The sequence below is a fragment of the Onychomys torridus genome, chromosome 15 (assembly GCF_903995425.1).
Source record: "Onychomys torridus chromosome 15, mOncTor1.1, whole genome shotgun sequence".
NCBI lineage: Eukaryota > Metazoa > Chordata > Mammalia > Rodentia > Cricetidae > Onychomys > Onychomys torridus.
The window spans coordinates 24,433,556-24,449,337 of record NC_050457.1 but is presented as its reverse complement, the minus strand read 5'-3'; the positions used below and the strand labels follow the sequence as shown (position 1 = coordinate 24,449,337).

The following is a 15,782-nucleotide window of genomic DNA, read 5'->3' as shown; positions in this document are numbered from 1 at the left end:
CCATAACAACCAAAAAAGTCAAGGATGTGAGGGCTTGCAGGGAGAAAGTGACTAAGATAAGAACAGCAGAGAGGGTAAGAATGTGCTTTATTCACGTATGAAATTGCCACAGGACAAACTCAATAAGGTTTCTTTTTTTTTTCCTTTTTGATGAGTTATTTAATCTGACATGGGTCCATCCCCAGCACCAAAAAAACAAACGAAAAAAACTAAGTCAAAATACTACACACTCGGCACAATGGCTGACGTTGCAAACTTTACCAGAGAGCTATGGTTTACTTAAGTTGTGTAAGCAAGATTCCTATTCATCTTCCCCTTCACTGTTTGATTTATGGTAGACATTTTTCTACAGGCTAATCCATAATCTAAAAAGATTTTAGCCTCCCCTCGTGAAAGTACAGCCAGCATATTCTTTCATCGGCTTGATACATACAAATTCTTATCCTAATAGTGAAATGTTTCACTGAAGCTTGCCCAGTGATGGGCAAAACCAAAACTTATTATAAGCCACAGTCATCCTAGGGTCCCCCCTTCAAGGTAGCCTCCCTGGATCTGTGGGTTGCAGTCTGATTGTCCTTTGCTCCTTTGCTTTATACCTAGTATCCACTTATGAGTAAGCATACACCATGTTTGTCCTTCTGAGTCTGGGTTACCTCACTCAGGAAGAAAGAAGGGTTTTAATGGAGGAGGGATAGGGATGAGGGAGAGTAACAGGGGTTGAAAATTACTAAGATTTATCTTGTACATGTATGAAACTGTCCAAAAATAAAAACTAAAACAGTACACTCAAGTGGGATTTTTGTTTCAGGTGAACTTACTATGTGGGTCCATTGTCTACATCAAAGATCCCTGGATCTTTTCTTTTCTTCTCTATTTTTTCTTTGAGGAAGGGCCTTATAATAGCTTTTGACCTTACTATGTAGCTGAAGACACCTCCCTGCTCATCTCACGATATTGTTCAGGCTGACTTATGTTCATCCTGTCTCAGACTCTCAGTGGTCCAAGGGAGCAATGGGGCTTCATAAGCCTCTCCCTCATCCATGATGAAATGCTGACAGGCTCAATCTGAGGCTGGTTTTGTGCAGGTAACCACAGCTGCAGTGAATTCATGAGTGCAATAGTGAGTTCTTGAGAGTCCTTTTACATCACACCTGTTATGTGACAAAACACACATCTGCTCACCCAGATAGGGAGCTCATGACAGACCAAAGTACGAATACCACCAAAGTCTAAGTTGATGAACCAATGAGTTTTATTGGAGTTACAGGAGCAGAAATGACTCAGAAACAGCTGCCTCACCAAGGCCCACCCTAGGTCAGGTGACGGCTCACGGTAGGAAACCTGGAGAATCTTAACCTTACAGCAAAATTAAGCAGAAGGTACATTTTCTTTAACCACTGGGGCAGTAACTTTTAGGACGATTGATATGTTAACCTGTTTAATTATAATAACAATTTACTATGTATGTATGTCCTATAACTTCATGGTGTAAATCTCAAACATCCATCCCAGGCAGCTGTTGGAACAATCAATATTCCAACAAATCATAAAGACGGTCTCTGTATCAAAGCCTTTCGGGAACTCTAAGTATCAGCACTTTTGTAAAAGAGGACGAGGAACAGTAAGTAAAGCGACAGCCAAACTGTTCTCCGTGTTCCTGAACCGTGGGGGACCCACAGTCATTTCCCCGAGGCCCAAAGGAGTCTCCTAGGCCAGCACACGGCACACAAGTGGGCAATGCACGCCACGCCCACCTAAGGCAGGCGGCCTCACAGCAGAGAGTGCGCAGGCGCGGAGCCTGACCTCGCGAGGGAGGGGCGGGGCTGCGTGGCGCAGCCTCGCTCTGGCCCCGCCCCCCGCCGAACGTGGTCGCGGGATCGCCCAGGAAACGCATTCTGCGGGAACTCGCAGCGCCAATGGGAAGAGAGCGAGTGCCACGAACGGACCAATGAGGAGGAGGCGGCCCGGGGTTTAAACCCAGGCCCGGCAGGCACCTCCCGGCGTGCTGCGGAGGAACGGCTGTTGGTGTCTGCCCGTGGTCAGCCGGAGCCGGGGCTCTTTGCTTCTGATCGCCGAGCCTCTTCTTCAGGAGGAGCCATGGCGCTCAGGGTCACTAGGGTGAGCCGGGCGGGTGCTGCCGCCGTCGCTGCGGGAGAAGACCGCGGCGGCCCGGCGGGGGAGGGGGTCCCGGAGGGCCCCGGGCGAGGTGGGGGAGCTGAGGACCGGCCGGATGGATGCTGAGAAAGACCTCTGAAGCTGTCTGGGCTGCAGGACTGGGAGGGATGGAGGGTGTGCTGTAGTGATGAAGGCCCCGGGGCGAGCGAGCACTCCGCCCTCCCAGAGAGCTGTCTACAACCGAGGCTTCCGTGGTTTGCTTTCCGATGTAAATTCACGGTCTTCAGGATTGCTGAGGAAGTTGGATAATGGGTGAATGGGGAACATCTGGGTGGGAACTTGGTGTGTCACGGCCGGAGGCTAGATCCTAGAGCCCTGGCTTTCCTACTGGGAGCCTCAGTTGGGTCCCGCCTTAATTAACCCTTGACTTCCTGGAGCCGCCATGGATCGTCTCTCAAGTGGTCTTACTTTTTTCAGAACACGAAAATTAACACAGAAAATAAGGCCAAGGTCAGCATGGCGGGCGCCAAGCGTGTGCCTGTGGCAATTGCTGCGGCCTCCAAGCCCGGGCTGAGACCAAGAACCGCGCTCGGAGATATTGGTAACAAAGTGAGCGAACAGGTACAGGCAAGAATGCCTCTGAAAAAGGTAACTATCTTCCTGGCCCTCCTACCCTGAATGAGCCGTCTTCCAGCTGCCAGCCTTGGAAAAAACATCGTGTTTTCTCCACTCCGTCCACAGGAACTCAAAACTTCAGTTACTGGAAAGGTTTCAGCTAAAATCCCACCAAAACTTCTGGAGAAGGTGCCTGTGGGTGAGCCAGAAGTGGAACTTGCCGAGCCTGAGCCCGAACCCGAGCCGGAGTCTGAACCTGTTATGGAAGGAAAGCTTTCTCCTGAACCTATTTTGGTAAACCTAGCATTTAAAAAAGTCTTATTTCGGGGTTGAGGATTTAGCCCAGTGGTAGAGTACTTGCCTAGCAATCGCAAGGCCCTGGGTTTGATCCTCAGCTAAAAAACAAAGACAAAAAACAAAAAGTCTTATTTCTTCTCTGACCTCATTTCACTCTGATACACAGAGTAGTGTATCTATCTAGTATTTATTGAGTGCTTAGCAAAAAGCCTTTTATGTGAATTAACACACACTGGGGTAGTTGTAATTCAGATGGTAGCAGATAAATGTGGGTGTGTGTGTGTGGGTGGGTGTGGGTGTGGGTGTGTGTAGACAGGGTCTCCAGAGTTCCTGGCTGGCCTGGAACTCGGATTTGACTGCCTCCTGAGAAAAGTGGACACCATCCTTTTTCCTATTCCTATTGTGGCCCTGTTTCTCCTCTGACACTGAACACAGATTTCTTCTGCCCCCACCTCTCCAGTGCTGGGATGGTACGACCAGGCCAGGTCTTTTCATTGCTTTTTTGTGTGAAGTTTCCTGAAGCAGATTTTTGTTGTAGTTCTGTAATTCTAACTCTGGAATTAACTGAATGAAACATAGATGTGGTCGTGAATGAATCTCTCCCTATTATGGCCACTAAATTAATAAACCTGTTAAAAGAGAGATGGCTCAGAGGTTAAGAGCACCGACTGCTCCTCCAGAGGTCCTGAGTTCAATTCCCAGCACCCACATGGTGGCTCTCAACCATCTGTAATGAGATCTGGCGCCCTCTTCTGAATAAATAAATCAATAAATCTTTCCTCTCCTCTTCTCACCCACGTGTGTGTTTCACACAGGCCTGTCACGTCTTTTCTATCCTATATTAATAAACAGCTCTTCTGTGGAGTCTTTTCAGACAGAAAATAAGATGAGTTAAATAGGATGTGTGGTGGTACAACCTCTAATTCCTGCACTCTGGAGCAGAGGCAGATCTCTTGAGTTCAAGGCCAGCCTGGTTTACATAGCATGGTCCAGGCCAGCCAGAGCAACATATAGTGAGACCGTGTTTCCAAAGGAAAAAAAGAAATGATGGGTTACCACTTTAAGCCTAAGAATAAAGTTTTGGCTGGGATTGTAGCTGTCTGTTATAACGAGCATGTTCATTCAGTATGTAGGAGGCCCCTAGTTCATTCAGTCCTTGAGCACACACACATGCTCACCAAATTTTCTGCTGGGTGTGATGGTGCATGTCTGGAGTCCTAGCAGATCCAATCAAAGGGCCAGCCTGGCCTAAACGGCACAGCTCTAATCAGTTTGTATGTCACTGTCTCTGTGATCACGAAAGAGCTTGTATTCACCTGAAGAAAGATTAAAGAGTTGTCATTGTTTGAAGTAACTCCACCTGATGCTGATGAAGAGCTTTATTAGCTATCCATTTTTCCTTTGACTTTCTTCACGTGTGTGAGTGTGGATGTCACCCAATGTGGGTGCTAGGATCTGAATTCTGGTCCTTTTAACATAGTATTTTGTGTGTGAGTGCATACTTGTAGAGGTCAGAAGACACCTTTTGAATCAGTTCTTCCATAACGTGGGTCCTGGGAGTTGAATGAACTCAAGTTGTTAGGCTTGGCAAACAGGCACCTTTACCCATCTTGCCCTGTTCTATTTTAAATTGGCTTAGTCTAAATTGAAATTTAACTTCTTTTTGAGTCCAGATCTCACTATGCATCCCTGGCTGGCTTCCGCGCACAGAGCTGTCTCCCAAGTGCTGGGACTCCCAAGTATCTTTTTTTTTTTTTTTTTTCTCCAGAGCTGAGGACTGAACGCAGGGCCTTAGCAAGTGCTCTACCACTGAGCTAAAATCCCCAAAGCCCACCCCCCTCTTTTTTTTTTTTAAGATTTATTTTTCTTTTTTGTTTTGCTGTTTTCGAGACAATGTTTCTCTTTGTAACAGTCCTAGCTGTCCTGGAACTAGGTCTGTAGACCAGGCTGGCCTTGAACTCGAGATCTGCCTGTCTGCCTCCCGAGTAATGAGATTAAAGTCTTGTGCCATCACTGCAAGATGGCAAGATGTGTTTTTCATGGATTGGGCTGGGGTTTGCACTTGAGTGCAATACCCAAGGAGGCCAGAAGAGGGAGTCTTATCCTGGAGTTGTGAGTCACCTGGTTCCTGCATAGAAACTGGACTCCAGCCTTTGGCAAAAGCAAGCGCTCTTTACAGCTAAGCCCAGTATTTACTTTTAATATTAATCATTTTCCAAAAGGAAATTTGAAAAAAAGATCTGAACTGCTTTTCCACTAATAAAATGAATTAACATTTATTCAGAATGGTTCCTTGATCTGGGCGGTGGTGGTGCACGCCTGTAATCCCAGCACTCAGGAGACAGGTAGGTGGATCTCTGTGAGTTCGAGGCCAGCCTGATTTACAGAGCTAGTCCAGGACAGGCTCTAACGCTACAGAGAAACCCTGTCTCGGAAAAAACAAAAAAGAATGGTTCCTTGGACTGTGAGGATACCAATACTGACTTTCCTTCCCAGACTGTAGAATGGGCTTCTCTTTGTTTCATGGGGTCTCTCTTTTTTAAGGTTGATAACCCCTCTCCAAGCCCAATGGAAACATCTGGATGTGCCCCTGCAGAAGAATATCTGTGTCAGGCTTTCTCTGATGTAATTCTTGCCGTGAGTGATGTGGATGCAGATGATGGAGCTGATCCAAACCTCTGCAGTGAATATGTGAAAGACATATATGCCTATCTCAGACAACTGGAGGTCAGTATTATTCCAGTCTGCTTTTACTAAATGCAGCTAGGTTTATTAAAAACCATTTTTTTGTTTGCTTGTTTTTGAGACCCAGTTTTCCTGTGTGCCTCTGGCTGTCCTGGAACTGACTCTGTAGACCAGGCTAGCCTCAAAAAGTTGTGCACCACCAACTCAGCAATTAAAGATATTTTTATCAACAGCACACATGCCATTTCTTGACAATAGATAACACTTAAAGTTCTGTTTTGAAACTGTAGAAATAAAGTCACTAACTCCATGAATTGGACTTGCCACGTTGAATACAAAGTTTCTGTTTTGAGGAGATACTACTATGATTCTTGTAGAGTAGACATACACCTGACAGATGGGAAAGTCCCAGACTTGTGGGTGGAGGAGGAGGTAGATGAGAATGCCAAAGCACTACAGCTGTCCCAACACTAGGCGTTTTTGTCAGTGTGCTTGTGCCCAAAAGGAGCACTATTGGTGAAATTATTAAGGCCACTCCACCTAGTTAAAAGGGAGGTTTATTTTGTGGGGTAACTTACAAATGAAGGGATAGGTTGTAGGGTCTGGCAAAGGTATGGCGCAGTCTGGTGGTGTTCTCTGGAGAATTCTGCTTGGTCTACTTCCAGGGTCCCAGAACCAAGAGAGAGACCTCTCCTTTCGATCCTGGGTCTTCCGCCTCCTCCTCCGCCCCGCCTTGTGGGCGTGACCATTACCGAAGCCTCAATGGGGGTTGGAACTTCCAGGCCAAGGCTGGGATGGCTACCCACTACAGAGCACACTCAGGAAAATGGAAATTGTTGGTTTTGTCAGCTTGGGAAACTATATTAATGACATTTTCCCTTTCAAATCTTCAAACAAGACAGTTCTTGAGCATGGGATCCTTCCATTTTCTGATATCTTCAATTTCTTTCTTTAGAGATTTAAAGTTCTTATCAAAAAGGTCCTTCACTTGTTTAGTTAGTATTATCCCAAGGTATTTTATATTATTTATGGCTATTGTAAAGGGTGATGTTTCTCTGACTTCTTTCTCAGCCCTTTTATCATTTGTGTATAGGAGGGCTACTGATTTTTTTGAGTTGATCTTGTATCCTGTCACTTTACTGAAGGAGTTTATCTGCTGTAGGAGTTCCCTGGTAGAATTTTTGGGGTCACTTATGTATACTATCATGTCATCTGCAAATAGTGCAAGTTTGACTTCTTCCTTTCCAATTTGTATCCCTTTGATCTCCTTTTGTTGTCTTATTGCTCTAGCTAGAACTTCAAGTACTATGTTGAATAAATATGGGGAGAGTGGACAGCCTTGTCTTGTTCCTGATTTTAGTGGTATTGGTTTGAGTTTCTCTCCGTTTAATTTGATGGTGGCTGTTGGCTTGCTGTAAATTGCCTTTATTATGTTTAGGTATGTTCCTTGTATTCCTGATCTCTAAGACCTTTATCCTGAAGGGGTTTTGGATTTTGTCAAAGGCTTTTTCAGCATCTAATGAGATTATCATGTGTTTTTTTTTTTTTCTTTCAGTTTGTTTATATGGTATATTACATTGACAGATTTTTGGATGTTGAAACATCCTTGCATCCCTGGGATGAAACCTACTTGGTCATGATGGATAACTTTTGATGTATTCTTGGATTCGGTTTGCCAATATTTTGTTGAGTATTTTTGCATCAGTGTTCATGAGGGAGATTGGTCTGTAATTCTCTTTCTTTGTTGTTGCATCTTTGTTTGGTTTGGGTATCAGGGTAATTGTAGCTTCATAAAAAGAGTTTGGTAGTGTTCCTTCTGTTTCTATTGTGTGGAACAATTTGAAGAGTATTGGTATTGGTTCTTTGAAAGTCTGGTAGAATTCTGCACTGAAACCATCTATTTCTTTAGGGGTTATTGGTCTATTTAAATGGTTTCTCTGGTCTTGATTTAACTTTATGTGGTATCTATCCACAAAATTGTCCATTTCTTCCAGATTTTCTAATATTGTGGAGTACAGGGTTTTTATTTATTTATTTATTCTTTAGTTTTATTTTATTTTTCGAGACAGGGTTTCTTTCTCTGTGTAGTTTTGTGTCTTTCCTGGAACTCACTTGGTAGCCCAGGCTGGCCTTGAACTCACAGAGATCCATCTGGCTCTGTCTCCCGAATGCTGGGATTAAAGGTGTGCGCCACCACCGCCTGGCGAGTACAGGTTTTTGAAGTATGACCTGACGATTCTCTGGATTTCCTCATTGTCTGTTGTGTTTCCCTTTTCATTTCTGATTTTGTTAATTTGGGTGCTCTCTCTGCCTTTTGGTTAATTTGGCTAGGGGGTTTGTCTATCTTGTTTTTTTAAAGAACCAAATTTTTATTTCATTAATTTTTTTTTTTTTTGTATTCTCTTGGTTTCTATTGCGTTGATTTCAGCCCTCAATTTGATTATTTCCTGGTGTGTATTTCTCCTGGGTGAGTTTCTTTTTGTTCTAGAGCTTTCAGTTGTGCTGTTAATTCATTGATATTATTCAGTATCCATGAGATTGTAGGCTTTCTATAGTTTTTATTGTTGTTGAAGTCTAACTTTAAGGCATGGTGGTCCGATAAGATACAGGAGGTTATTCCAATGTTTTTGTATCTGTTGATTTGCTTTGTGATTGAGCATGTGGTCAATTTTTGAGAAGGTTCAGTGGGATGCTGAGAAGAAGGTATATTCTTTTGTGTTACGATGGAATGTTCTGTAGATATCTATTAAATCCATTTGAGTCATAACATGTCAGGTCCTTTATTTCTTTTAAGTTCCAGTCTGGTAGATCTGTCTTTTGGTGAGAGTGGTGTGTTGAAATCTTCCACTATTAATGTGTGGGGTTTGATGTGTGTTAGTAATGTTTCTTTTATGAATGTGGGTGCCTTTGTATTTGGGGCATAAATGTTCAGAATCAAGACTTCATCTTGGTGTATTTTTCTTGTGATTAATACATAATGTCCATGCTGATCCCTTTCCATTGATTTTAGTTTGAAGTCTATTTTATTAGATATTAGGATAGCTACACCAGCTTGTTTCTTAGGTCCATTTGCTTGGAAAGTCTTTTCCCAGCCCTTTACTCTGAGGTAGTGTAACAAGACAGTTCTTTAATGTAATGTAGTTTATTGGATTTGCCACCCAGAGTCCCGGGAACAAAATACCTTCTGCATGCTAAGCGGGTACTTTCCCACTGAACTACGTTGTCTTCTCAGGTTAACTTTGTCCTCTGTGACTGAGTGATGTGGGTGTACATGGGGGAGGGGGGTCAGAGGACAGTAAGATACCTGTCCAGGCAGGCTGTCTGCTGTTTAATTCTTGTTGATACTTCAGGTTTTGGGGTTTTTTTCTAACTGCAGAATTGAGTTTGGTAGTTGAATATGGTGGTCCTTGTTTTCTTCAAGCTATGTTGGTGTTTTGAGTTTATAACTTAGAGCAAGATTCCAGATGATCTAAAACTCAAGGACTATTTATTTTTTCTGTATCCCAAAGTGCTTTTTATTTTTCTGTATTATTAATAAGCTCTATATTGATCCGAGATGATAGATGCAGGCTGTGGGCCACTGGTTAATGGCATGTCACAATATCCTAACAGTATGAAAAGCCTGTCATGCTATTCTGATCCTTGCTCTCTTAGTGAAGTTTTGCCCCAGAGCTGTTCTGTTAGTTAAACTGGTCTTTATGGTCACAAATGGATCACTGACATTTTCTTTTCAGGAAGAACAGTCAGTCAGACCAAAATACCTAATGGGCCGTGAAATCACTGGAAACATGAGAGCCATCCTAATTGACTGGCTGATACAGGTTCAGATGAAATTTAGGCTGCTGCAGGAGACCATGTACATGACTGTCTCCATTATTGACCGGTTCATGCAGGTATGTGTAATCCAGTAATTGAGAGTTCTCTATTCCGTGAGTTCTATGAGAACCTTGGAGGAGGGGAAGGGGACACTGACATCTGAATCCAGGGTTCCACACATGGTGGGCAGGTACTGACCCTGAAACTAACATCTTTCCAGGGAGATGTTGAAGTACATGTTGTTGATTGAAATTCCAATTACAGGATAATTGTGTACCCAAGAAGATGCTGCAGCTGGTTGGTGTGACTGCCATGTTTATTGCCAGCAAATATGAAGAAATGTACCCTCCAGAAATAGGTGACTTCGCTTTTGTGACTAACAATACTTACACTAAGCACCAAATCAGACAGATGGAAATGAAGATTCTTAGAGTTCTAAACTTCAGTTTGGGTCGCCCTCTGCCTCTGCACTTCCTCCGTAGAGCGTCCAAAATTGGAGAGGTACACGTTAATTGAAATTTTTGTTTTCCTATATTGGAGACTTAGGTAAAGACCTGACTGCATGGAGAAGGAGAAGGATATGGCTGCTTCTGTTTTGTTTTATTTGGGTTTTTCTTATTTTTTATTTTAAAAAAATGTATTCATTTTATATGCCAACCACAGATCCCCCCCTCTCATTCCTCCTCCTCCCGCTCCCTTCCCCACTGCCTCCCCCACCTACCCACCCCCAACCCCCTCCTCCAGAAGGATAAGGACTCCCATGGGGAGTCAGCAGAGCCAGGTACATTCAGTTGAGGCAGGACCAAGCTCCTCCCCCTGCATCAAGGGTGAGCAAGACGTCCCACCATAGGTAATGGGATCCAGAAAGCCAGTTCATGCACCAGGCATAGATCCTGATTCCACTGCCAGGGGCCCCTCAAATAGAAAAAGCTACACAACTGTCTCTTGTATGCAGAGGGTCTAGCCTGGTCCCATGCAGGTTCCACAGCTGTCATCTAAAGTTCATGAGTCCTATGAGCTTGATTCAGTTGTCTCTGTAGATTTCCCTTTCGTGATCTTAACACCCCCATCCCCCACCCCCACTTAATAATCCCTCTTCCCTCTCTTTGACTGGACTCCCAGAGCTCGGGCTGGTGCTTGGTTGTGGATCTCTGCATCTGTTTCCATCAGTTACTGGATGAAGGCTCTATGATGACAGTTAGGGTATTCACCAATCTGATTACAGGATAGGCCAGTTCTGGCACCCTCAACACTCTTGCTAGTAGTCTAATCTGGGGTCATCCTTGTGGATTCCTGGGAATTTCCCTAGCACCGGGTTTCTCCCTATTCTCATATTGTCTCCCTCTATCAAGATGATCTCTTTCATTGCTCTCCAACTGTTCCTCCCCTAGCTCTGCCATCTCATGCCCTCATATTCTCATCCCTCATCTCCTTCCCTCTCTTGCCCCTCCTTCCCCAGTTTATTCATGGAGATCTCTTGATAATGCTGTTTCTAATCAGGCTGCATATTACGTGGTTACTCTTTTTTTTGTTTGTTTGGTTTATTTTTCCAGACAGGGTTTCTCTGTGTAGCTTTGTGCCTTTCCTGGAGCTCACTCTGGAGTCCAGGCTGGCACAGAGATCCACCTGCCTCTGCCTCCTGAGTACTGGGATTAAAGGTGTATGCCACCATTGCCCGGCAACATGGTTACTCTTAAGGCCGTCTTTGGACCATTATATTAGAGTTTGTAGTCATAGATAGGGCTTTCTGTGTAAATTATTACCAAAGTAAAATTCTGCAAAAGAGCTAAGTGTGTATGGATCTCTTCCAGGTTGACGTTGAACTGCATACTTTGGCCAAATACCTCATGGAGCTCAGTATGCTGGACTACAACATGGTACACTTTGCTCCTTCGCAAATTGCAGCTGGAGCTTTCTGCTTAGCACTGAAAATTCTCGACCACGGTGAATGGGTAAGCCATCTCGAAACCACCAAGCATTTCCACTGTAAACAGCCTTTGAATGCACCACTTCGGCCCCTAAGACTCCTCTCTTGCTTCCTAAATAGGAATGTGAAATGAATGCTTCCATTCTTAGGCTTTTAATTTTTAGGATAACACCCTTCTGGAGTCTGTTAATCCTTGCACACATGGAAGCTACACCAAGTGGTCTAAGAAACCCATTCACATTCATATGTACCAGATGCCATCCTGACCTTGGGGTTGAGAAGCCAGCAGCTGTGATACTGGGGTTAGATTAGATAATAGGCTCTTGCAGGAGCACACCTGGGCAGAGATGACTTAAATTTCAGTTGTGATTGCCATACAAAGTCCTCTGCCTGACTCTTGAATAGCATCTAGAAAGCTGGTGTTCTAACATGTTTTTGTTGTCTTAGACACCAACTCTGCAGCACTACCTATCCTACACTGAGGAATCCCTTCTGCCTGTTATGCAGCACCTGGCTAAGAATGTAGTCATGGTAAACTGTGGACTTACAAAGCACATGGTGAGTCAACTGAAACTTCATGGCTGGTTCAAGTCCTTTAATCCCAGCACTCTGGAGGCAGGGAGAGGCCAGCCAGGGCTACATGGAGAGATTTGTTTTGGTTGGATTTTCAAGTTAAAATATAATTACATCATTTTAATCTCTTCCCTTTCCCCCCCTCCAGCTTCTTCCAATGTCTATTATACACCCCAGTGGGGTGGATTGTTTTCTTCCTTGATTGATTGTAGTGCTTTCTCTCTTACAGACTATCAAGAACAAGTATGCAACATCCAAGTATGCTAAGATCAGCACTCTGGCACAGCTGAATTGTACACTAGTTCAAAATTTGTCCAAGGCCGTGACAAAGGCATAACTCAAGTGGACTACTACATCTGCCAATTGGCACCATGTGCCAAGTGTACATAGTATATATACAGTGTTTACTTGCTCTTCAATAAAGGTTGACATTTTTACTTTCAAAGCTTACCTCATTTGAACGTGGTCGCTTCTGACTGTAGGATAACAGAAGTTGTCTAAAACATGAATATTTTAAAAACTGCTTTTAGTTTAATGGGATCCAACTAATGTATGTAATTGTAGCCTTTTTGTTTATACACTTCCTCCACTTCGTGTCCTGATCGAATCTTACGTCGTCCTCAAAGTCCTCTGCCTAGCTCTGGTTTAAGCTCCAGCTCTACCAGTTTGACCTTCCTTCCATTTTCTACTTCTTCAGGTGGTGGCTGCGCGTCACCACTATCTTTTGAGCTATGGACTTTCAGATCTGAAACCCAGTTGTCTTTTGTAATTATTTATTTGTTCTTAATTGGCTTGGAAAATAGGATGTTTAAAATTAAAGTTAACTTTTAAAAAGAATTTGCCCCTCAATCTCAATGTCCTGCACAAATGTAATCATGCATGTTTTTAAAAAGATATTTTTATATGGGTTCATTTTTCTCAACAATATTCCTTCAGCATTCCTTTCAACGCCTGTATTGCATTTCATACTGTATGTAATGTAATCCCTTAATGACGTTCAAACTGCATTCTCTCGTTGCCTCCCTACACAATACTGCTAAAGTGCTGTTTTATGCCTTGCTTGGCTTTATGCATAGTAGCTTTCTTAGGAGGGTATGCTTTAAATTCTGACAAAGCCAAGTGAGACTTGTCACTTTCTCCTGTCTTGTGTTGCAAATATCCTGTTTTAATTGATACATCTAATGTCAAGTGGAATAAAATTTAATTAAGAAGCTTTCCTAATTTCTCATTTGCCCTTTTGACTGTTTAATGTTATCTTTTGCTGTATAGAAGCTTCATGTTGCTAATAAACATCTTATAGTTCTAGATTTTCTTTTTTTTTTTTTTTTTTTTTTTTTCTTTTTGTTTTTTGAGACAAGGTTTCTCTGTGTAGCTTTGGAGCCTGTCCTGGATCTCACTTTGTAGATCAGGCTGGCCTCAAACTCAGAGACCTGCCTGGCTCTGCCTCCCGAGTGCTGGGATTAAAGGCATGGGCCACCACCACCAGATTTAGTTAAGGGTTTTCAGTCTTAAGATCAACAATTAGGGCTGGAGAGATGGCTCAGAGGTTAAGAGCACCAACTGCTCTTCCAGAAGTTCTGAGTTCAATTCCCAGCAACCACATGGTGGTTCACAACCATCTGTAATGAGATCTGGTGCCCTCTTCTGGCCTGCAGGCAGAACACTGTATACATAATAAACCTTAAAAAAGAAAAACAAGTAAATGGGCACACCTATCAAGTTTTGTCCTCTGATCTAAATGGTTCTTTCCCCAACTTGCATCCCCATGATGATAGGATGGTTTTTATACTGAGTTTTAGGAGTTTGTAGGGCCAAATATGGCTTGACCATTTACAAGTGCTTGGCATTATCAAACATTTGCCACATGAAGATTATGCTTTGTTGCCAGTACAAAGTTTTACCTGTGTACTATTCTAGCTTGGAGTGGACGGGCATGTGTCTTCCCACTTAGAAACATCTTGTTGAACCTTCACTATGTAGTCCTGAGGTTCCTTAGCTTAGTGCTGGGCTTTTCAGTTGTGAAAAGAATATTTTATTTTTTATTAGATTTATATTCTAGCTTATATTAGAAAATAATTTGCATAATTTACATTTCTTCAACCTCTACCTCCCGAGTGCTGGGATTAAAGGCTTGTGCCACCGCTGCCTGGCGACCCTCCCCTTACATTATCAAATTCATGGCCTATTATTGTGATATGTTTGTTCATAAATACAATTTGCTTAGTTTATAATGTTACTGGTATGAATATATAATACATAATTTCAGCACTGACCACTTTGGTACTAGAGGTCAATTAGAGAACTTCATAGGGAAGACTACCATTTGTTGGGGCCCCATGAGTGTCCCCCTTCTATGTTAGCATGTCTCTTGGCTTCCTTGAAGTCTTGTTTAGGCAGCCATGTTACCAAGACTTAATGGATGGAGCTTCCCTAACATTTCAAGGAGACAGTCTCAGTCTTCCTGTTCCTCGGCTCTTAGCAATATTTATGCCCCCTCTTCAGTGTTCCTGAAGCCTTAAGTGCAGGGGTTGATGAGCTGGGGTGGGGCACTACAAGATAACATGCTCTGAGTTCTGGTCATTTTCTGTGGGTATAAAAATAAGTATTTAGAATGTGGTACTTGTGACTGATTAGCTGTCTCCAGCTGGCCGTGGGTCTCAATCCTTCCTCACCCTCCTAAATGCTGGGGTTACAGTATGTTTTACTGCCTGCTTTGGGTTTGTTTCTAACTCAGGCCCCACACATGCTTGTAACAGGTTGAGCTACACTTAACCACTGCCCAGTAGAGATTTTAATTTTTGAGATTTTGGTCTAAGGTGTTTTGGTCCTATTTGACACACACACACACACACACACACACACACACACACCATCTTCTCAGATCCACCACCTTCCCTTCCAACTCAACGTTGTGTCCTGGGGTCTGAGTTTTAACTTTATTCTACACAACCCCTCCCACGTCCCTGGGTTTCTCTGTAGCCCTGGCTATCCTGGAACTCGCTCTGTAGACCAGCCTGGCCTTGAAATCACAGAGGTCCACCTGCCTCCGCCTCCTGAGTGCTGCGATTAAAGGGGTGCATTTTAGACAGGAACTATAATACGCTGATAACTGGACAAGCATGGTGTGATCAACTTGGGGAATAGCTATGAAGGACCATCCAGCCCTTCAAAGAGCTGCTGTATCTGTTCAGCAAGGCAGTATACCTTAAATGACCATGAAAAACTTACATGTCAATCACTCATTTATATAGGTCCAGCATTTTCTCCATTCCTCGACTTCAAGGCTCAGTTGTAGCCTGTCAAGTTAGGCACCCAATTCTCAATGATTTCCAATTTCAACCATACTCCCCATCCTGCAAACAGAATCTTGCCATGTACTCTGTCCAGGTACTTACTGTGTATCCCAGGCTGGTCTTGAACTCTTCTTGCCTCAGCTGCCCCAGTTTTGGGATTGCAGGCTTCCTCCCTTCTTTCTGCTGGGAATCTCGGTGGTAGCTGAATGGAGTTCCAATGCAAAGAATTGAAAGACCGTGGGTATGGCCTGGGAACTCTGGGGACCATGTGCCAGCCCTTCCTCCTTGATGTATTCATTTCTTCACTAAAACCAGAGATATGGACCTTAGGGCCAATGAACAAAAGTCTAATAGCGACTGGGGATGAAGTTCCCTAACTGAGGGACCGTAGACTTGTTCCCAACACTGCAAGAGATTTTTTTTTTTTCAGTACAATACTGCAAGAGACTGACTCCACGTCA

General features: G+C 43.5%; 1 protein-coding gene across 1 annotated transcript; it reads left to right on the top strand.

The window, feature by feature from the left end:
* The first annotated feature begins 1,929 nt into the window (after positions 1–1,929).
* Positions 1,930–13,333, top strand: Ccnb1 (cyclin B1). The gene is made up of 9 exons (XM_036206703.1): positions 1,930–2,118; positions 2,593–2,763; positions 2,857–3,024; positions 5,572–5,754; positions 9,447–9,605; positions 9,793–10,029; positions 11,340–11,480; positions 11,903–12,013; positions 12,258–13,333. The coding sequence occupies exons 1-9, from the start codon at positions 2,098–2,100 to the stop codon at positions 12,363–12,365; spliced, it is 1,299 nt and encodes a 432-aa protein (XP_036062596.1). The 5' UTR covers positions 1,930–2,097; the 3' UTR covers positions 12,366–13,333.
* The last annotated feature ends 2,449 nt before the right edge of the window (positions 13,334–15,782 follow it).

What these genes read in the sequence shown, in the direction of transcription:
- Ccnb1 (XM_036206703.1), top strand. Translation starts at nt 2,098, where the DNA reads ATGGCGCTCAGGGTCACTAGG. An exon ending in TGGCGCTCAGGGTCACTAGG is followed by an intron (nt 2,119 to 2,592) that starts GTGAGCCGGGCG and finishes TACTTTTTTCAG; the next exon opens with AACACGAAAATTAACACAGA. An exon ending in TTCTCGACCACGGTGAATGG is followed by an intron (nt 11,481 to 11,902) that starts GTAAGCCATCTC and finishes TTGTTGTCTTAG; the next exon opens with ACACCAACTCTGCAGCACTA.